The sequence below is a fragment of the Crocodylus porosus genome, unplaced genomic scaffold (genome assembly GCF_001723895.1).
Source record: "Crocodylus porosus isolate Cpor-Errol unplaced genomic scaffold, CroPor_comp1, whole genome shotgun sequence".
Classification (NCBI taxonomy): domain Eukaryota; kingdom Metazoa; phylum Chordata; order Crocodylia; family Crocodylidae; genus Crocodylus; species Crocodylus porosus.
In genome coordinates, this window is record NW_017728910.1 from 23,554,265 (window position 1) to 23,577,246 (window position 22,982).

The 22,982-nt window shown below is 46.7% G+C and overlaps 1 protein-coding gene across 2 annotated transcripts in view; it reads right to left on the bottom strand.

Annotated features, from left to right (window-relative positions):
• DIS3L2 (DIS3 like 3'-5' exoribonuclease 2) overlaps positions 1-22,982 on the bottom strand; it is a 224,967-nt gene that overhangs the window by 119,403 nt on the left and 82,582 nt on the right. For both annotated transcript variants that reach the window (XM_019532860.1, XM_019532859.1), the window contains exons 8-10: positions 19,823-19,929; positions 18,329-18,576; positions 10,311-10,484 (exon numbers count right to left, since the gene is read on the bottom strand). In XM_019532860.1, the coding sequence (XP_019388405.1) occupies positions 10,311-10,484; positions 18,329-18,576; positions 19,823-19,929 (529 nt within the window). The remainder of the gene's footprint in view (positions 1-10,310; positions 10,485-18,328; positions 18,577-19,822; positions 19,930-22,982) is intronic.

Below are 22,982 nucleotides of genomic sequence, written 5' to 3' on the forward strand. Positions count from 1 at the left end.
CAGCCTTTGCTGCACAGGATGAGTGTCCAGGTGAGCTGCTACAGTATTCGAGGGAGGCTGATTAACAAGGTGACCATACCAAGCGAGGCAGAAGACAGCAGTGCCACAAGAGAGGCTAATGGGCTGCTTCCTTCAACTAGATTAAAAAAACAAACAAACAAACAAAAAAACACCTACAGAAAACCAAATAGGACAGGCAGCCTGGTTTACGGGATGGTAATATGCACATGCGCATGCTGGTCTATCAATCCCAATTGGTGAAGAAAGGTAATTGAGAACAGTTTCCCATTGCAGATCTCAGAAAAGCCTTGTTCAAGCAGAGAGGCAGGTCTGCTGACCAGCTTATTTATATCATTTTTCTTTTAAAAGGATCTAGGAAAAAAAAAACCTGCTGATGTAGCTCTGAAGGCAAGATCGGCACTTTATCACTGAGCCAGAGGGTGATCAAGACAGGCAAGGAGCAAAGGATCGAAACGGTCTTGTATTACATTAGGTAAACTGGTGTGTTCATGCAAGAGATTTTGCCATTTTCAAAGGAGAAAAACACCCTTCTGATGTACAGGTGGCCCTGAAAAGCCTGGTACAATATATTGGTGAACTCGGCTTCCACAGTTCAACAGATTGGTTAGATTTATTAAATGTCAAATGCAAAAAGGCCAGGAGGAACACAGGTCTCAGTGGGGAGGGCACCGTCTTCATCCAAGTGGAAGGCTACTTGGAGCAAGACGAAGTATTTTGTGTTGCAAGCTACAGCCTCAGCCTGTGAACGGGTGAAGCTCCTGGCAAATCACAAGCCTGGACTGCAGCTGGGCACAGCTCGAGGGTCCCTAAATCAACATGTGGGGAAAAAAACAAAAAAGCTTGATGCTGGGAAAGAACAAGAGAGTGAAGGCTTGGACAGAGCGGATATTTCAATTGAACAAAATGTTCAAGTACGGCCACAACAGCCCTCCACCACGCAAGGGAATCGTCCACCTACAGTATTTGGCTGAAGAAACCAGTCAGGTGGAGACGCCAAGCCTTTGACTGTCAATCTCTGATGATTTAATCCCCACAAATGATTAAATATCTGCTGCTGGGTGACAATTCAGAGGACACTGGAGCCCAAGACCCCAGCCATCCGGCCTGGCACCCATCTCTGGCAGTGACAAACAGCAGATGTTTTAAAAGGATGGTATATGTATGGAGCATGTCTAGAGTGCTCCATAACCCCCGTGGCATCAACCACCAGGGAGGTCAGACGGTACAAGCCTGAATTTTCTATTTAACCCCTGCCAGGGGGAGTGAGGTACAAATCAGCAAAGCAGAGAGAACAAATCCACATAGCCAGATAGGCTGCACACACATGTGCGTGGATGTTTGGTTCCCCAGGGACAACCAGAAGCAGAGCATCTTGTGCCGCCGCTAGTTGTCCCTGGGGAGCACCTGTGCCACACACCCTCTGGCACACAGCAGGCTACCCCGAGTGGGGTAGAAGAGGCTGGGGCCAGCACTGGGCTGGCCCCAGCAGCCTTACCTGGGGTTCTGGGAGGTCCCGTGGGGCTGCAGCAGTAGCAATCTTGCCACTTGGAGCCTGGCTGGCAGTGGAGCGTGGCTCTAGCCAGCCAAGCTCTGGTTTTGAGTGGCGCGCACTGTCCCTGTGCACTGTCCAGTTTTTCTTCCGTGGGTTTTTTTGGGCCCTGCATATCCAGGGGTCAACCATCCCCCAGCGCTACTCCCTTTGCAGTGCAGAGAACAGCTGAACGTGCAGTATATGGTGCCGCAGACACGTATGTGGTACCACATACCGCACAGCCACGCTCGTTTGGATGCAGCTGTAAAGAGCATCCGCATTACTGCATATTTTGGAAAGAGAACTTCTTTTGCTCTGTGCCAGCCATCGACCAGGGTGGGACCACTCAAATGCTAAAACTCTTCTATGCCACCCACTTGAATTCAAGTTCCTCCATGCCAGCCACTTAGTTACTATGCAAATCCCCTGGCTTTGTCCCAAAGCTGGTGCTCTCAGTCCAAAGTCTTTGATCTTTGACATTCGTCAGTAATGCTTCCTGCCTGTTCGAGGCAAAATAAATCACCCCAAATGACCGTCAAATGAAACCAGGAATTCATTAGGCACTACAGTCCATGCACGCTCCTCTCAAAGATGGGTGCTATTAGAGGGGTTTCGGTTGCGCACGTGCCTTTCCAAGACAACGCAGAGCTGCACTGAACCCGAGGGACTGCCTAAATTTGGTTTGAAGCACCACTTAACCATAAAAACCTTTCATCAGGGGTTCCTGAAGCACCGACCTGAAATGTCTACAAAAGCATTACGTGTTTCAGGAACACCAGCCTGCTGTGGCTTCAGTCAGTGGTTGGAGGGGAAAAGGTAACGACCATCATTTTGTTTATGAACGTCGAGGTATTGTGGGCCTTGTTTAAACGGATCTGTCAGCACTAAGACATTTACAGGGAGAGTGACTGCATGTCTAGACTCTTGCAACGCATTTTCCTTCTTCCAGGGACTCCTCCAATTGTCTTGCTCTCTTCTCTTGGCGAAGGCGAACAATGGGTGGGTGTGAACACAATTCAGTGCAGCGGTCTGGCTTCCCCTTACTATAACTTGGTGCCGGCGTTTGAAAATTAACTGGCGAAAACAATTTTAGACTTGCCACTTCTCAGGCCATCTCGAGGACCCTGCTGGGCTCCGTCTCAGAAAAAAAAAATCTAAACAGACATCATTTCTCAGGTCTGGAAACACTCGCTCTCATTCGGGAATAGGCGTCCCAGTGTTGTCAACTCGCTCCAGTGAAAGCTAAGAACATTTTTTCACGCAACAGGCTGATTGTTATGGCAACCACAAAAATGAATCTCATTCTTCAACCACAAATGAACCCAAGTAGAAGACAGTGCCTGTGCAGGCTTCCTACGAAATACCAATGAGCGCAGGTCCTATTCCTATAGATGTTCATCACTCAAACGGACATGAAATACTCCTTTCCAAAAGGAATTTCAGACAATGGTCTCTGTCTGCACAGTCTAAAGTCTCCAACACTGCTTGCCAAAGATACCTATTGCTTCATGTCTCTGCCTACTGCACTGACCGCTCAACCTTTGGCAGCTTTCAGTTAAACCCCAAGACAGCTGCTTAGAAGAAAGGTTCTCAACAGGATTTAACACAAGAGACATGTACAACACAAGCACATATAGCCTAGAGAACATACATCCAGCAAAAGCAATCTGCACGTCATCTAACTTTTCCTCTCTGTACATGAAAAGTCTGCTGTAAACTTAATTTGAGAATAATCAGGAGGAGACAGAAAAGTTGTCCTACCTCAAAATACGATTGGCAAAAGCAATCCAAGAATCCACTGCAGCAGGCAGCAAACGCCAGAAGTCCTGTCTGAGGATGTCAAACCAGAGCTGGCCTTCATAATTTTTCCATGTTTATTTTTTAGTTAAAGCCTGCCTTCACTCAAAGAGCAGATCCCGGTCCAGCTGCCAATGCCCCCCTGATGTATAACACAACTGCAGTCATCGACACTGGAGTTTCCACAAAAGCAGGCTCCCCGTACTGCCGAACCGGGATCCATTCCAGCGGTGGACTCACGGCTTCAGCTTAAGGTGAAAAATGTCTTGGTCTTTAAGGTGAAAAATGACCTACGGTGAAAAATGAGGCCTGGTAACAAAAACCGAGCTACTGAAAAAGCCAGGATGCTACAAAGAGATCAGAGAGTCTTTCAGGGACTCAAACCCAGCAATATTTCTACAAGTCGTACTACAATTGTGCCTCAAATGTAATGAGCTTTCCATAGAGAAAGAAGAGCGGGAGTGTAACTGAAAACGCTCTTGCAGCACACAAACCTTTCTAATCATAGATTCACAGAAGCTAGAAATGGAAGAGATGTTAGGTCATGCGTCTCCCAGGGGCCAGCGCCGGCCGGCTGTCGCCAGCATGTTTGGAAGAACTTTGTTCCGTCTAGGATTAACCACCCGAAACGATGGCCACGGGGCTCCCCAAACTGCCTGCGGGAGTCTATGCCACCGCCTAATTTAGGAAGCACAGAAACCATTTCCTCTTGTGTCTGGTCTACTTATCCTAGTCATGTTTCTTTCTAAATAACTCCTACCCTACCCTGATGGTTCATAAGTGTCTAGTCTTTTTGCTGACTATCACACGGTTAAGAGCTAATCCTTGCAAATCAATCCTTTTAGCCCATGGATTAGTTTTGCGACTCTTTCCAGACCGATTTCTCTCTTTCAGGGCAGATGGGGTTGTGGTACAATTCTCAAATGTAACCCTCCGATTTCCCGGAAACCAGATTTCTTCAGGTGCCACATCCAGTGAGTCCAGTTTTCTGGGCATAAAAAGAACCTGAAACCCTTGCTCCAAACAGGCCAGGCCTCTCAGCCATTTTGGTGAGGACGATGAACTAAACCCCCAGGCAATGAAGGCAAGGGAAAGAAAGAGCATGGTTTTCGCTTTAGCTGTCCAAAAGCACTGAAGGGGCGGGGGGCTAGGGAGCCGTCACGGTGCCTAATACCCAACACATATTCAACCATCTCACCAAGTGCCCTGACTTTAAGAGGCAAAGCACCCATAACCCCTCCATGAAGCTGATGGAAAGTGCAGTGGTTCAGACATTCACCTTTGGAGGTGCAGTCTCTTTAATTAGCTGATGGGGGCAGAGGTGATGCAGGGACTAAGGCACATGGGTGACAGCCCAGGGGTACAGCAGAGGTCAAATTGCAACAAATCTGCAAACTCTCCCTTGAGAAACCCTGTAAACCCATGCCCTGTGATAGCAGGGTGAGGCTTGCTCTACTTCTGCTTGACAAAAGCTTTTGGTAGTGGAAAACCTCCAGGGAATAAGATGTTGAATGACAGTTTATCTGCCTTATACCCTTTTCAAGTCCTTAAAGCCTTCCACCTGCCTGGAACAGACATCTGCTTCGCAGGCTGGCCCCCCTTCGCCCTACTCCTTTGTGCACTGCCGGGGGAAGGCAGTCGCTGCTGTTAGCACAGGCTCCGATTTTATCAGCCCACCATCTAGTTGCACACACCTCCTTAAGACTCTGCCACAAAGTCTTTAATATAAACGCTGCTAATCCCTAATCCCATCTGCACCCCTCCTCAAAGGCGGCACAGGAGTGGGCACAACAGCAACACCGGAGCCGTCCCACTGCCAGCAGTTTCCAGTTACAAACTGTGCCCGGAGCAGAGCCTCCCTGTCCAGAATAGGACGTAAAGACCGGAGGAAGCACCTCTTCTTTTCCTACTTCTCTGATCAAAGGAAGGAAGCCCATAAGATTTTTAAAGGAGCAGCTGAAGTTGCTATTTACCCTGTAATGATGACCTTTAGTAGCTTCAGCCATGGATGAAAGACCTTTGAGGATATCACAGTTTGTGACCGATAGGTTATATCTTAAAAATATGAACTCCATGGCTTCTTCACAAGGGTAGAGCTTTTTGTTTGCAAGACAAACAACTTTCACGAGGTCTCATCTGCAGGGAAACAATGTTCATTGATAGCTTAATGCCAGCTGTAATAAAGCCTCATTGATTTTTGCTTTGCAGGACGTTCAGTATTTAGCATTAGCACCAAGGCTGCCCTTTTTGCTCAGGGGGCGACTTTTCCGAGTTGATCCAGTGAAGAACATTTCAGCTCCTTAGACACCTATTAACTGTGCAGATAGTTCACTGCTTCTCGCCACAACGCCCCTTCCCTACTCCGTATTTTTAGCTCATTGTTTTCTATTTTGGCAGCTGAGAAACTGCACTTGGTAATTTTACCTCCAGCTTCATATTTCTTCTTAAAAGTGAATACAATGTCCTGTTTATAATAATAAAAATCGCTAGTTGGCAGGATGACATCAAATGGAAAAAAAGAGAAAGCAACTGGAAAATTGAGAGCAAGCAATTTTGAGTGCCAAGTTTCACATTTGTAATGGTCCAGAGGAGGTCACTGGGCTCACTTGTGAGGCGAATGGTAAAGAAATAGATCTCCTTGAGTTCTTCCATGTTAGACTATATAAACCTCGACTCGACCCAGGTTTAGTGCCTTCCAAAAGAGTGACGTTAGACATTTTCCACAGTAACACCAACAATGGGAGACATGCAAAAGGCAAAATTGCTTTGCAAAGAACGGCCTTTTTTCTCTCTCCAATATTTAGGTTTTTGTTTCCCACTATGATTGGACTTTCCTGGCTTTAGTTTCTTGTCCCAGTTTAGCCGTAAAGGAAACAAAAAAGATATGAATGAAATTAGAAACATTTGGAACAAGCCTTAGAAATAGCTTTTGGGTTTCTTAAAGTTCTGGCTAAACCTCTTCAAACCGTTTCCTCCTGTGACCCCCCCAGGGCCCCTCACCTACCCCCAAAATCTGCATTTCCTTTTTTGCTGTGACCTCCTCCGCTCTTCCAGTGAGGTTTTGTACGGCACCATTGAGACACTCAGTAAAAAGCAAACAAGGAAATGAGAAGTACGGGTCAAAGCCCTAGAAAAAGCCAGAAAATGGCTGAATGTGCAAGAACTTGCCTCTGCTACACCATTCCTCCGGTTGCTCCGTGTTACTTTGAAACTGTAAACGGAGTATTCCTCTTCTGCAACTATTTTTCCCATTTGATTAAGAAATATTAGTTCTAATCAATTTGAGTTTAAAAAAAAACGGGAATGTGGGTCCTATTTATGTCATGACATCGAAATGCTACGGAGCAGACCTTCCATCAATTATGTCAAACTTTCTGTAGAGAACGCCTGCTTTCAGTTCACAGTGACAACACTTAACTTTTATCTTGTACTTTGCATTACAGGGCCTCCATGTTCTGTGCAAACAATTAAGCTCAGAGCTTCTATGAAATATTTGTCTCATTTTACAAATAGATAAAAGGAAGTAAAGTGAGGTCAAGAGCTTGCCCAAGATAATACCGTAATCAACAGCAGGGCAGGAACTAAAACTGAGAGCAACCGGGACAGTTTATAACTGGCTACAGGTTTTATGCATTAGAAACTATGAAAGTATTTTTAAAATCTTTTCTTTTTGGTTTTTAATAACATTACTAGAAGATTTTCTTTTATTTTTACTTATTAAAGCAACTACCTGCAAGGTCTATTGATAGGGCAGAAAAGCCAGTCCAGCAAGCATAACAAGAGGGCACATACCTTTTTAAAAAAAAAAAAAAAGGAAGGAAAGACCAGAGAAAAAACAATTTGGGAAGTGCATTTACAAAACAATACAAACAAACAAAATAACTCCCTTACACTGATTAACATTAGCATCCGCCATGAATGCTTCAGACATACTTTCCATTTTATCCTAAAATGGCATTCAGTCCCAAATCCTTTCTTTTAAGAGTTCCCTATCGGGAACCATGAAGGATTGCAACGATTCGTTGAAACAGTGAAGTGATGTCTGTGATGAGACTATTCCCAATGAGAACACAACAAAGATGTGTTTAGAAACCAGCCTTTTCTCGTTTGCTAGAAAATTAGCTTCTGAAGTAGGGGGAAGACGATAAGGTCAATACGTGAAGAACTTAACATTTCCCATGCCAATGCAGTCAGCCGTGTTAGAAGTCAAGCTGTCGCCTGCCTCCTGCCCAGCGCTTGACAGAGAAGTACTCAGCACTACTCAGCTGGGTAGTCGAGCAATAGTCAAGTAATTGCAACCCGCTTCCACACTAAGCTGCATAAATGAGAAGTTAGCCAGAGGAAGCTAGAACAGGTATCATTTCATTTAACAACTTAATCTGTGATTTACAACAGCATAGCTGACCCAGAGACTCCACAGACCTGTCTCACTGCCAACGCTGACAACATGCTATCATAGCGCTGACAGCACGTCCCAATCCTTTCTGGCTACCGCCCCACTTACGCCAAAACTCAGCCCTCGTAAGTATATATCTGCAGGCCCCAGGACCCTGCTTGTAAATCCAATCTCATATGGGATCCTGACTCCTACTTTGGGAACTCCTGGTCTAGAACGGGTTTTTAAATGAACTGTACGAGGGCTCTAATTAGAATTGGTCAGGCACATAATGCATAAAATGCATTGGCATAAGCCTTTTTTCAAAGGGGTTTTCAGATGGCTCTTTCTGTAGCACGGATGAATCCTTATAGCACTGTAGAAGCTCCAGGAAGACAACGTAACCATGTACACACCGTTGGTGATGTCTGACGTGCCGAGAGACCCATCAGGTACCTGCACTGCACTGACAATCTGCAGTACAATATACTTCGGACAGGTGACACCAATGCAGCTCTTTCAGCGTTGGCCCAGTGTCGGGCACTCAACGAACAGCCACAGGGGATGAGACATTACAGCTCCACAATAAAAAATGCCTGGATTGACCACTGCGCAGTTCAACATTGGGCCTTTGTGAGGCAGGAAAGGTGAATGAAGAAGGTAGGTGGAGAAAGTGTCACTTAGTTATGTCTCATCACTTGTCTGAATAAAAAATACCTTCTTTTGCAGTCTGCAAACCTCTCACTCGGACGTTGTGACAGAGCACATTAATACCGTGTTTCGCCTCCGTGTCCAGATGCAGACATTTTATGCTACCATCATGCGTGTTTAGACAAGAGACTGATAAGTAGCAACAATGGCAGTTGATATTAAAGGTCTGAACACATGAAGATGAAATAATTATCTTGGAAATCCTTATGAGGAAAGGTACAGATTTGAGAGGACAGGTGGAAACAGGTGGACTCACCATCACTGTGAAGGGAGAGAGGAGGATTTAGGCGACGTAACCGCAACAAACATGACCGAACACCTTGACAATTCTCCATGTAAAATTCAGTATGAAAATCGAGAAATGCACTCAGAGTGGGTTTCCAAGAATGACTGTGTAACTGGAGATGAGTCAAGTTCCTCATCTCATAACAGCGCTGCTGCTAAGGCAGAAAGAAAGTAGGGAAAGACTTCTGAAGCAGAGCTGAGTGGCCAAAAATAAGATAATTCAAGTGACATCTGCCCTGGACGCGTGCGTTTCTGGTGCAGCCAGACATCTTGTATCATTTTTTAAATAATTCCTGATCTGAAATCCAGCGTCCGAATGTTGACACCAGCCAATAAAGGGTCCAATTCTCCACGGCATGTCACCACTTTGTGGCAGTGCAATGCCGCTGACTTCACTAGCCACACGCCAGTGCTGGAGCAGGGAATTGGTCCAATACTTCTTTGCATCTAGAATGCCGCGCTCTGGAGCTGGGGTGGAAATCTTTGGTAGCTCTGGCAGTAACGCATGAGATGATTGCCTGCTTCCTGTCAAGATCACAGGGAGCTTCACAGGCATAACTTAAGCCTCCCGAGCCTTCTGCGAGGTAGGGAAATAGCATCCATTTCACATAGGGAAAAGCCACATGGAGAAAAGGCTGTTGAACAACTGGCTGCAAAAAGCTTAGGGAGCGGATGGCAGTCAGGAACAGCACCCAAATGTGACTTCAGCTACGTCGTCACCTTCCCCTGCCACCTTTGCCTAGAGACCCAAGTCCTGGCTTTTCACCTGTACAATCCAGATACTCAATACTGCGTACCCTCTTAACACATTACATGACCCTTACAGGGAACTACATGGATAAACAAAGAGGGATGGCCTCGCTGTTCATATACACACACGTGTTCACACCGGCACAGTTAATGGATAGAGCTCTTTCATAAGGGACATGCAAATACTGCATCTTCACCACGATAGACAGGAAAGTTCATTGGACAAAACTCACAATGTCCAGTGCCCTGAGACGCAACAGCAATTGCCGACTTCTCAAAATCCTGCAAAACTCAAAACACCTGGACAGGACACGGGACATCCTCTGCCTGCCCAAGCCCCAATATAACAAATCAGAAAACCCAAGCCATATTTAGACATGTTCTCAGCCCTGCAGAGCACATCCACGTTAACACAGATCTTTACACCAAACCCTGAATTATCAGCACCAGTAAAAAAAAGACGACTTTGAGTCTTCAAAACAAATCCTTGCATCAACAGACAGTCTAGGAAAACTACAGCTCGAGTATTTGCAACGTTCTAGGCAAAAACAGCTCTCAAACTTGATACCACTTTTAAATTGTTGTACCGAAGCCTTAATTTTCTGTCTTCGAAGGGATTACAACGTTCATTACCATACAACATGCTCCCCTAGGCTGATTTTTTTTTTTTTAAGTGGAGGGCTACTTGCCTAGCTAACATGGTAGAACCAAGAAAAGTAACTGTTACGGTACTGCCTATTAATAATGTGATGAAACACATGGTGCCTGTGAAGCAAAGCACACCACACATACAGCAACACAAGAACAAGCTGGACACCAAAAAAGGCTTTTGCTTATTACCTTAAATCTCTCCTGTTGGCCAACTCTTCTGGTGGGATGACCCAAGGCAGGCGTTGGGGAAGGCACGCAATAACTTCTTGGGGAAAGTCAGAAAAATCCACGCCGTATTCTCTGAGGATCCCCTCTGTTTCTGGTTCGATCTCACCAGCCTGACCCAGACTTTTGGTCATCTGCCTATGGAAAGCAAGCAAAAGGGGTAAAGCTTTTTTTTCAGTGTGACATTAAGGCAGTTGACTTGCTGACTAAAGTCCTATAGAAGCCTGATGCATCCGTGATTGAGCCATTGAGAGCAAGCACATTTTTCCCCCCTTCACTCCTCCCTGAGTGTTGGCATAGGGCTCTGAAGGGAGCGGGACAAAGCCACAAGTTATGTCAGCCGAGGAAGATGTGAAGCACGAGCCAGACTCTATGCCACTGCTATTTTCCATATCTCGCTTTAAGGAGACCGTTTATATGATCGGGTGTTTTGAGCATCACGAGAGTATCCAGTTACAGGAAACAGAAAAGCCACAGTAGCGATGTCCGGTGGTTAAGAGCTCTGTGCTTCTAGCACAAGTCCTATAAATCACTGGCTCTTGACCTCTCTTACACAGGTGACATCTGTGCCGCCACCACCGAGAAGCAAGCCCTGACTACTTGCTCCTGTGCATCGTGCACCACTTGCCAAGAAATGTCATGCTGTCGTTAAGGGAAGCTCCGAGGATTTCGGTGTTAGACAGGCTCCTGGAGCAGTGCTAGGCATGCCCCCCACGGTTCTCGCAGCAAACGTCCAACATTTATCCACCATGTGAAGAACATGGACAGGGAGCGAGTGGGCAGGGCCCATTCCTCAGCAGCCATCTCAGGATCCCCACGGAGGTGGCAGATATACTCTGGGGATGCCGTGTCACAACAGGGAAGTTTCAGGACCGTCCCCAACTCCTCCTGCCATCAGAAAGCGGTCTCACCATTCAGGACCTTTTGTAGCTCAGCTTCTCTGCCTGAAGGCACTTTTCAAAGAGCCAAGCAAAGGGCATTGCACGCTCCAGTGCAGCTCTGCAATGCCGTAGCTAGCTCTGCATGAGCTGCTGCAGGTACCAGAAGCAGTCTAGCCTGGGCAGCAAAGGACTTCACGTGCTTCTTTGCCCAAATATCCTCTCCTCTCTTACCAGAGCAGCATACTGCACCTCAGCATCAAGCAAGTGAACTGTTTCCAGCCATTTTCCAGACTCTTTCAAGGCCTGAGGGCCCCCACGTGGTGCTGCTGGCTGGTATCAGCTTTTCCTGCTGGAAAGGGGCCGGGGGCTCTGGCTGTGGATGGAGGCAGCATTGGGTCACACATCTAATCATCTTTGATGAGCAGCTCTGCAAATGCTTGCGGGAGGCTGCTTGTCTATTATGCCTACAAACCACTTCCATCTGCTCCACTGCAACTCGCACCAAATGTTACGCGCCCAAAGCCTCTGGCATCGACTGCGTTTCCATTTCTAAGGGGCAAAAATGACCTGAAAATTGTGATTCTGCATAAATGGGGAGAGATTTCTTTCCCTATGGGATGAGAAAAGTAGTACTAGAAACTGGAATCTCTGGGGACAAGCTGTGTGAGGAAGGTCAGGATTTTATTATTAGCATAGCGCCGCTATTATGAACGGCACCACACAAAGCAAAGGGGACCATGGTTTCTGACCCCAAGGAAATGAGAATCTAAATTTAGAAAAATTCATCAAAGTATGCTAGTCCGGAGAGGAGGAGGATACAGCTTCCATAATAAAGGTTTCGGCAATGTGTGAAATACAATAACATAATATTCACCCTTTTGTCGTAATGTTAATGACTGAGAACTGGCACTAATTACTTTCCTGGTACAGGGCAAAAAAGGGTACTTTCATTCCGACATGCAGGATGCTCTCAGTGTTTCTAATGCACCATAAACTTCTATAACAAACTCCATTTGCATGGTGCACAGAAGCTCATCTTCTTTATGAGAAGATACGTTATCGCTCCCCACGATAGGGAGGGCAATGTCATAAACCTGTCAGATGGGGTGATATGCTGCAAAGGATTGTGCACTTTGCTCCGAGTTAAATGGTAGTTTGCCTTCCCCAGCTTTAAAACAAGAATAAAAAGAGTGATAAAAGATCCTGCCCTTGATTGTTTCAATTTTATGGACAACTGTGGCAAAGAAACATGCCTGGCTTTGGCATCTAGCCATAGTTCTCAGTGCTGCCACCTCTATCCTAACCTGATCCTTGTTTTAAATGCAAGTAAACAAGACAACACTTATATGTCTTCCTTTCACTTGCTCAGAGCAGCAGCAACAAAATGCAGACCCATCAAGTGTCTACCTGCAGACACGGACAGGCTTGGACTGTGACAAGCAGGGGCAGCATGGCAGCAGCTGAAACTTGGGCCTGGGTCCCTGCAGTGAGCCCCATAAAGGGCAAGGAAGGACCATCTCGTCTCCCCACCATGCTTTGTGGCCAGAAGAACAGATCTAGGAGGTAAGGGAGAAATGGGGGAATTTGAGGGTGACCCTTTTCAACTTCCCCATCACTGACACCAAGGAACTGACGGTCTCCTTTTCAAGCTCCCATTAATCCCAGCCAGAGCTGTAAGTGTTGCTCACCCTCTAGAAGATAATCAGACTTCTAGCATCTCTTGAAGTCAGCATTACAAGTCAGAGAAACCACCTTTCCATGCCAAAACGTTTTCCCCGAGTGGATTCTGTAATCCATGTGCTCTTGATCCGTTTACTGAAATTAGGTTATGACCCATACAGAATGAGCAGCATTTGATTACTTAAGAGTTTTGATATAAGGACTAAGATTAACGTTTGACTGACGATATCTGAGGGAATATTTCTCAAGTACCTGGAAAGAAAATAAAGGGCTTGCAACCGACTTTAATCGGGGCCACGTTACAGTCACACAGATGCGACGGCTTGCATCAGAGCTAAATCCGACAGGACGGCATGTGATCAAAGTTCAGGCATATAGGATAAGAGATGGGTCTAGAGGGAAAGCCAGGCTGTAAATCCACTCCGGGGGCTCCCGTGCCATAAGGGGAAGCAAGAAAAGCTTCCAAACAGCAAGAGTCACGTGGGCTGGCTGCAACCTAGCATTTCCAGCCCAGCTCCTCTGCTCGCAGTGTGCACTGCCTTTGCTTGGATTTTTAGAAAATTTTCAAAGTTAAAATTTTTGAATCATTGGAGATTTAACGTTTCCTTCTGGTGACGTCAATGGCAGGGCGTTACAGCTCCCTGAGGAGGTCTCGAATACCCATCTACTGACGTCAGGGACAGAGGCAACATCCTGTCATGCAAGAGAGGGGATAAGGCTCCTGCTGTGGTGGGAAGTTTGGGGGAGCATGTAGCCAAGGTATTACTTGAACGTGGTCCTGTCTACCAGGTAACTCAGACACAGTGCTGCAGAGGGGGTGGTGAACAACCTCCACTTGGACTCAGAAGCTGACCCACAAGCAAGTCTCGGCCACAATAATCACGTATTCTGGGATCCTAAGCACGTGCTTCATTAGCTGATATGCAAATATATCCCAGAGATAGTTTACCGTCTTCATAGTTTCATAGTGTTAGCAATGCAATTGTTGCTGAGGTGAGCAAGAGCAGCTAACGTGATGCAAGGGTTTAAAGCAGAGAAGGGAAGAAAGATGCATGTGACAGGTAGGTAGGAAGAAATGCTGGGAGACGCTGGCCAGCATCACTCACTTTGGGCCAATGTATGAAGGCTGCCCCCATGCCATGCTCCCCAGTGCCACCCACATCCAGGAGCTCTTTGAAGGTCTCGTTTCCAAAACAGGGAGCCAGCCTGACAAGATCCCACCTAATGCAAGACTGTCTCTAGCCTAAAAGGTTCAATGTTGCTGATGTGCTGAATTGAGTCCTAAAGGAAAGGTGTGCATTTTGGAAGGATCAGTTCAAATGAATCCTGTGCTCCTGAGTCGTCTTCCATGCAACTGTTAAACTGCTTCTACCCCAGGGCCATTTCAGCAGCACAGTTCTTACTGGGGGTGCGGCTCTCCCAGCAAGGCTGCTCCTTGCACCAACATGGTGCAAACACTTCAGCAGAAGCGAAACCAGCTATCCAGGGAGGGAGGTAGTGTTCCCGACACAGCTATGACCACAACAGGGTCTCTGGCTAGCGTGGCCCTGCTGGCCAGGGATCATGGTCCTTGTGCCCCTCCTGCCTGGAGTCATCCCGTCACTTTCTGTCAATCCAAATAAATCTGGATTTAGAAAGTTTAAAAATAAAACCCCCAAATCTTGGCACTGCAAGCACTAAGCTGGCTTTGGCAGCAGCTACAAAGAGAAAGGTCAGGAGGCAAGTTCTCACTTGTCATAAATCTCCTGATGAATACCGTCACCGGGACTGAGCAGCATTGAGGACCCCAAGCTGCCGTAGTCATGTAGGCTCCACGTGCCACCGGTCCCAAAGCTAAGGCAGAGGCAGTCGGTGGCTTTACATTTCACTTTGGGGTTGGACTGTTGCTTTAACAGCCCCATCCATCATGCAGGGGGAAGGGAGAGGAACGCTCAGCCCGTCTCTAAAGAGGAAACGCAGCATCAGAAGCCAGAGAACCGACTGGAGGACGTGAAGATGGTTTTGTGACACAGGGCACAAGGATGCATCATGACAACAGAACGCCCCCAACCAGATCTGCCTCTGGCACTTTCCTGGAGGGGAGGTTGGCTTAAAGGCTAGTTTTTTTAACAGCTTCCTAAGAGAGAGAAAATTAAAGGCCATTTCACTGCCACACCGCAATCCTGTCCTGTGGGAAAGGTCCCTCCTCCTGCCACACTGCAGGGATTTGCTAGTATCCCAGGAATGGCACCATCTCTGCAATTGTCCACTGCATGGTGCTGGCTCCTCCTGGTCTTATTTTTCCACTCGGCCTGTTTCAAGCAAAGCAGAAATCCCACACGCTCGCCGCAGGACAGCCAGGAGGTCGTGTCCCACCTTCCCCCACCAGGTGGAGCTCGAGTCACAAAAAGAGCCCCCTCCCCAACTGCACACCTCCGAGACGCCGTCGGGTTTTCTCCGGGTGGTTCCCAAACCCTGACCGGCGGGTGGTAGCTCTGTGTCACCTACCGACTTCGTCCAAGTGCACGTGGTCACCATCAAGACCAAAGGACCTCCTGCGAACCTCGGCGCGGTGTGTGAAGGACACCTTGTTTTGGGGAAGTCTGAGCTTTCCCAGTGTAAACGGTTTATTCTGCTCCAGTGCATTTGGAGATAAATGCAGAGTGGTGATAAAGGAGAGTGACATGCCTCCGGGAGCCTGGCAGTGCTGACAGGCAGATATTTGTAGGCCCTGTGGCATGCAGGCAAGGAGACAGCATCAAACCGATTAAGATCAGAGGCAAACCAGCAGGTGTGCTTTGTGCAGAACATCAAGGGCAGGCTTACAGGTTCTGTTTTACTCCATGCCCCACTGAACAGGCCTGATCATAAAGCTCCCAACGAACCGGTGGGTAGCTACACCTGCAAGAGAAGCACAACAGTCCTGAACACAGTCAACAGGACACGGAAGGAATTTTAGGCTGAGATCCTGGTAAGATGCATCCTATGTCTCACGTGTGATCATTAATCACAGTTTGCAGAAGCTTCCACGTGCCGCTACGAGCAATAGATTGCTCTGAGATAAAGGGAGACTGCTCTGCTTTTGACATTCACTTACTTAACAACATTTTGGGATTTGAACGATTGTGCAAAATCTATGCTATTACCCTCAGGAGAGAGGCCAAGATCCTCAAGCGTTAGGGAAATGAGCCTCTTGATGACTGCAGCTTCATAGCAAGGTTTTTACCTTGATTCTAATAAAGGAGGAATTCAGTTTCTAGACATGAAAGGGGAAAAAAGCCACAACAAATCAGACTCCGTAATCCTCCACCCATTATTAATAGCTTCAAAACATTTTGCACTTAATAGAGCTATTCATTCAAAGACCTCAAAACAAAAAGATGCCTGTCCCCGTGTAGCAGAGATGGGAAGGGATCCAGGGAGACAAAGAAATGTTTCTCAAAACAACAGAACCAAGTTTGGAGTTGGAAAGGGAACACAGATCTCCTCACCCTGCCCCCTGGCCTAGCAATCAGATGGGAAAGTGCAGAAAGCCAAGAAGGGATGAGCTACCCAGGCTGACTTACCAGATAACACAATCTTTTCCTCACCCCACCCCCTGCCCAGAGATCTCCTGCATTCATTTGGCAGTTGTATGCAGCCACCTTTCTTTAACAGCCAGAAAACTAGAAAACTAGCATGCCCTTTGTGGCCTCTAAAAGGTTTCAGCACATTTCAGTTTAGACAAGTGTATATTGGTAAGTTCAATGTTGAAAGCAGTCCTCAAAATTTATGTTACTGGCCTCCCCAGGGCTCTTCCTCAAGTACCAGCAGAGCCCTAGAGGAAACCACAATGTGTGAAGACAAATCATGGAAAGTTTTTTCAGTTCATTTCCTGACAACACCCTTCACATCTCGGAAACTCCTGGTGTAGCCAAATCAGGCTGCACATTACTGTAGTCAAAAGGGCAGATAAGCGAAGGCCTGATCACTCAATGAAAGAAAACATTAGTTTAGCCTAGCAGCTTCCTCCCGCACTGCAGAGCAGAACGTGATCCATGAGAAGAAGTCAAGTCCTGACCACCCTCCACTCTCCTCCTTCTTGATAAAAAATAGAAAGACAATGAAAGATTTTGCCCATAAGGGACCAATAGCAGAGGTATACACCACTCAGCTGTGCTATTCAGAAGGAGCCCTCTTGAGTTTGGGTCTTAAATCCCAGCTACAACATACGCAGTGACTTAGTCTTTTGGTGCTGGGAGTGTTCACCCAATGCTGAGCTTCCCTAGCACTTTCAAATTAAGTCTCTCCAATTTTTCACCGGCAGGTTGGAGTCACCTCTCCTTCAAGGCTGCAAAATCATAGGATTCATAGGAAACAGGGCTGGAAGGGACCTCACAAAGTCAGCTAGTTCAGGCCCCTGCTCAAGGCATGAGCATCCCTGTCTCTAACCTGCTGTTGAAAGTTTCCAAGCATGGAGAAGACATTTCGAGGAAGCCTGTCCCAATGCTTAACCACTCTCAGTCAGAAAGCTCCTCCTAGCCTCCAAAGGAAATTCTCTCTGCTGCAACTTGAAGCTGTTGTTCCTAGCCCTGTCCCCTACAGCCATGGAGAAAAGTCTATCTCCATCATCTCTGTAATCACCCTCCAGGTATTTGAAGATTATAAAATCCCCTGTCAGTCTTCTCTTCTCCAGACTAAATAACCTTAGTTCTTTCAGCCTTTCCCCACAAGTCTTGCCTCTCAGGGCTCTAATCATTTCTGTTGCCCTGTGCTGGACTCTTTCCAAACTGCCCACATCTTTCTGAAAGTGCAGGGCCCAAAGCTGGACACACGACTCCAAGTGAGGCCCCACCAGCGCTGAACAGAGGGGAAGAAGCACTTCCCCTGATTCCTTGTTCAAAGCAGAGGCGAACACTGATTTCTACTAAACCTTTCTAGTAATCACAGGGTGGGAGACCTCTCAGTGCAAAGACCCTGTGTTGTATATTTGCACAGTGAGTGAACACGCTGTGGGCATCGCAACAGTCGTATTGCTTGCTAGCAAAGATTACCAATACAAGCTCTTAGGATGCAGCTTGCAAAACCACTCCAACTTTAACCCAGGGTCAAAGTTACAGCCATTTAACACACCCCTCTGGCTAAAAGGTCATACAGAAGTCTGACCTAACACCCTAACAGTTGATATCTGGTCCTGAGCAGAAGTTCCCTCTCCTTTTCAGAGAGGCCCAGACATACATTTGTCTATACCCTGCAACACCCAAATGAAGACCCTGTTTTTGCAGACAAGAGTTCATAGTTTTAACCTCTCCTGAGCTACCCTAAGTCCCATGACAGTGACTTCTATTTGGAATAATAATAGGTACGCAAGCTGCAGGGGCTGCACCACATACCAAACAAAGTCAAGCTGAGCACCCAGAAAAGTAACCTCATTGTTCCCCGTTCCTGCTTGTAGCCACATACCCTATTGCAAAGTTGCTGTCTTCCTTCCAATCCACAATGCGGCAGATGAAGAGGGTACTGGAGTAGTCCTCAGGCCTAGTTGTGAAGTCGGGAGGGCAGTCTGCCAAGGATACGTAGGCTCTAGGCACTCTGTGGTCCACGGGGGAGAACATGGCACACTTCTTAAAGAGCTCACTGTTCTTGTCTGCCAGCAGTTTGATGAAGCCTGTCACCGCTCTGGAATGCTTCTTCTCCAAGATATAGACCACCTAGAACACAGAAAGGGTTTCCTCAGCTAACAACTTCAAAGAAACGCATTTCCCCATAAGAGAAGGAAGGCTAGCATAGCGACACCGCAGAGGATCTTGGAGAATCACAGCTTCTATAGTAGGCTACCTACGGTTGGGGTTCGGGTGCACATGCATATCCTAAACACAAAGTACTCGTTTAGAAAGCATTTTCTTAGGCCAAACGATGCTTGCCATCTTGCTTACGGCTATGGTGGGGCTGAGTGCCTTCCAAGTGCTAGCTCTCTCAGAAAGTTTTCTTGATTACAGAACAAAACCAGACAAGAAGCTCGTGCTTCCAAGTGCAGAACACTAGCCACATGTACAAGCAAGTTCTGTAAAAAATCTTTCACTTGTACACTTCGCTGCAAAGATTGTGCTTCCAACATCCAAGGCAGAGCAGGCCAGTCCAAAAACAGTGCCTCTGGTAGATCCAATGTTGACCACAGGAGAGGAAAGGATGTGCTGTGGGCAATTTGGCAGAAATTCTTGCTCTGCTTTTCTGAAGCGAAGGGCTATTTTACCTTTACACAAATTGGCTTTGAAAAGAATAATAAATCATATATCATTAAATGGTCATGCTGGAGAGGTGTTCATCACTGTAGACTGTATAAATTGCTAGGGAACAGAAGTATTATAGCTAATTTGCTAGGCTTATGTAGAACAATCCTTTCCGAAGGGCTCAAAATTCACCTCACTGAAATCCTGATCCAAGGAATGGCTGTACTGGAGACCAGAGGTTGACCCAACCCACTACCCTACCTCTGACAATGGTCAGAACAAAAAAGAAAGATTCAGAAGAACAGGAAAGGGGCAAAACCCCCATGTGCCCCCCACAGAGTTCTCATCCTGCTCTCAAAAGTCAGAGACTGGCTGAAGCTCTGAAGCCTGAGGTCTGAAACGTTTCCAAACACGGTTTTGTCTTTTTACTATTAATTAGGAAACTCCATTTCAACAGCCAACCCCCTTTTCTGCATCTTGCTAAATCACTTTGTATAACAAACACACTTTAAAGGAGGATATATGACAAAAACAGCAAGATGCTAGACTTCCACTGAAGACAGCGAAGAAAATTACACAAAGAGGAATCAGATCCAACACCTACCCTCAGAAGACCACGTGGAAGCCAACAATAAGACCTTTTCAGCTCATAGGAGCAGAATAAGGGTACAGTCTCACTGACACACACCCACACTCACGACTGACAGTGCCCTCAGCGTGGAGTTACCTTTGCAGTCCTTTGGAGAAACCTGTCTGGGAGAAGCCTTGGATCATTCACTTTGGGGAGCTTTTCTGGTTTGGCACCCTGCATGCCACCGCTCTCTGCATCCTTCACTGCATTAGAACAGACATACCCAGTGGTTACTTTACACATTTTTCCATCTTAAATTTACATTAGTTTTTTCCTGTAAATTGACACAAAGTATAAGTTTAGCCGTAAATGAAGGAAGCCAGCCCATCTGAATGGCAAAATACCTGAATAATATTTCTCCAGGCAGCTATGAAGCTCTTCAATTATTGTGCATGTTTGTTGAAGAGATTTAAAAAAAATCAATACAAATCCAGTTGTTACAAGTGCATCTCTACCAGTATAGCAAACAAAATGGAGGAACACGCATTCTATTTATTTCAATGCAACAAGCTGCTTGAATTGCTTGTCATTTTGTAGTGGGCGTGTCATTAACATTATATAAATCGTCCTTTAAGGATTTACGTTCATTTAATGTCTAATTAATTCCCTTAAAAATGCTAGTTGAGGTTATAAAATGTATATTTATCTTTGGAACTGAAACCGTATCTTGTAAGCTGACACTCTTTGGCTGTGGACCAAGGTTATTAAAAACCCTTAGGAAAAATAATCACTTATGTATAGCCAATAGCCACTCCTCCCCGCCACCCCCCTTAAAATCCTTCCATGGTTACCTGGAATGTTTAAGCTAATTTCCAAGCAAATTTTCATGTTGAATTTCAAACTGGTTGCATATACAGGTGTGAAAGTTTCCATTACAGGTAACTGGCACCTGGCCACACTTCTGCTAGTCACAAACAGCTGAACCGATCTTTCAATTTGGTGAGAGAAAGCTTGCATTTAGGTCTTGATACCCCAGGTTAAGAAACAGAAGCAATTTCCACCAGCCTGGAAGTGAATCTAGAATGGAAATACCTACGCACCACATGGCCAGAGGAGAATAAACTGGTTTTTTTTTCGGTAAACTGAATTTCCATGTGGTTATGGCAAATTCCCTTAAGGCAGAATCCTGATGAGAGAACAGTTTCCCAAAAGGACCATCTTACCAGCCATCAGCAGAAAGAAGGTAATTTCCAACGGAGGGAGGCCTCATAGAAGAAACAAGAGATCAAGTAATGTTCTGCGGGAGACCATGCTCCAAACACAGACACCAGAGTCTTTAAAGCATAAGATGCCCATCTGTCCAGCAGGCCTCCCCCTGCAATGCAAGTTTCTGGTGACGTGACGGATGAATCGTGAAGAGCCTCGTACTGGGAAAAGCTGCAGCTGCCAGAAGTGGGGAAGAGTCAGCCGGCTCCATGGGACAGAACCCAGACAAGAGCACACGTGGGCCAGACAGGACTGTCCCGCCGCCTGCGGCTAGCCCCAAGTGCAACTGCTGTGCACTGCCATCGAGAGGGCACCGTCACAGATGGGCATATGTTCAGGGGTGGTGAGCGAGGCCCTCCAGCAAGATTACACTAGCAGCCATTTGGCCATGACTGCTATCATTAGAATAATAACCCCATTTTTCATATGCTTCTAAATTGTCCGCAAAATTGCCAATTGGTATGAAGTTCTGCAGGCAGAGGCTTTGCTCAAAGGCAATTTTTTCCCATCAGAGTTTAAGTAAATCCCTTCAATATTTTGTAAGGGAAGGGGAATGCATGTGCACAGAAGGGTAAAAAAAATTCCCTCCTCTTTCCCCTTTTATTAAAGTAATCAACCTCTTTATAATCAAGCCAGGGCCGAGTGGCACCCTGGAGACTAACTGATGTAGAAGCAGAAGCTTTCCTACAAGGCAGCCTATTTACAAAAGCTTATGCTTCCTTGCAGTTAGTCTCTCAGGTGTCACCCTCCCCTGCCTTCTGCTTGACTTCAGACTAACAGGGATAACTACCTCTCTCGACTCAGACCAGCAGAAATCAAACCTGTCATCTGAAGAGCCTTCAGTGGAGGGTAAATCCTTGACAAACCTGCTTGGACAATAAGAGTTAAACAATGGGAAAGTGAGGACCTCGTGGTTGTGAAGCCAAGCAACAAGGAGAACAAACAGATGCAACATTTCACTTTCCTGCCAACCAGAGGTCATATCAAGCAACAATTTGGAAAAGCAGAAAGGCCAGGAAAGCTGTTCTTCAGTGGAAATTATTTGTTTAATTCCTACATGCAGGAGGTGATCTTAGCAAAGGTACATAACAAAGGACATATCCCAACCATTGGTTAACGATCTATATATGGTGTGTCACATGGCAGTTTTCCTAACCAAAGAATGCGATGACCAAAAATGAAGGAAGTCTGGGACGTCACAGAGGGGACCTTATAGCAGAGGCAGGCAAAATACGGCCCGCAGGCCAGATCCGGCCCAATAAGCCATTCTGTTTGGCCTGTGGGGCCCCTCCAGAAATCAGCTATTACCAGCCTGCATCTGCCCCTCTGAAAGCCGGCAGAAGAAGTGGGTTTTCAGAGCTCACGCACCAGACTGGGTGGGCTTGGCCTCCACCTCCATGGGCTCCTGGCACTCCAGCTGGGAGCCTCACGTGGAGGCACTGAGCACCATGGCCTGCAACGACAGCTGGTGAGCAGGGAAGGGAGCTCCTGCCTGCAGTGCCGGAAGCAACACATGGTGGCATGGAGCCCACCTGGTGTGTGAACCGAGAGCCACGGGGAGGCACGTCATCGGGCCAGGTGGGCTCTATGTCACCGTGTCTGGAGTGCTGGAAGCCACACGTGGAAGCACGGAGCCCGCCTGGCCCGACGGTGCATGCTTCCCACCTGCAGTGTCAGGAGCCCCACATGCTGACATGGATCTGGCTCCGTGCCACCAAGTGCAGCCCCTGGGACTCGGTGGGAGCCGTACACTGCTGGGAGGCTCTGCCTGCCACGGGCCACGAGCACCCCGAGGGCCCGCTGCCTGCTGCTGCCACTGTGGCAGAGGCTTGAACCAATGAGGGCTTCGACTTCTATATACATTATGCAAATGAATGTAAATCAGGACAAAATATTTTTGAAATAATATAAAAATGTTATAGTAGATGTTTGATTTTTAGCGTGTGATTTGGTTTTTTTCCAGTTGCAGGATGGCAAACTCCCTTCCCAAAAAGAATACTTTCAGGGGCAAAGGGAGGGACTTCTGGTGGCAAAGGTCAGGGGTTAAAGG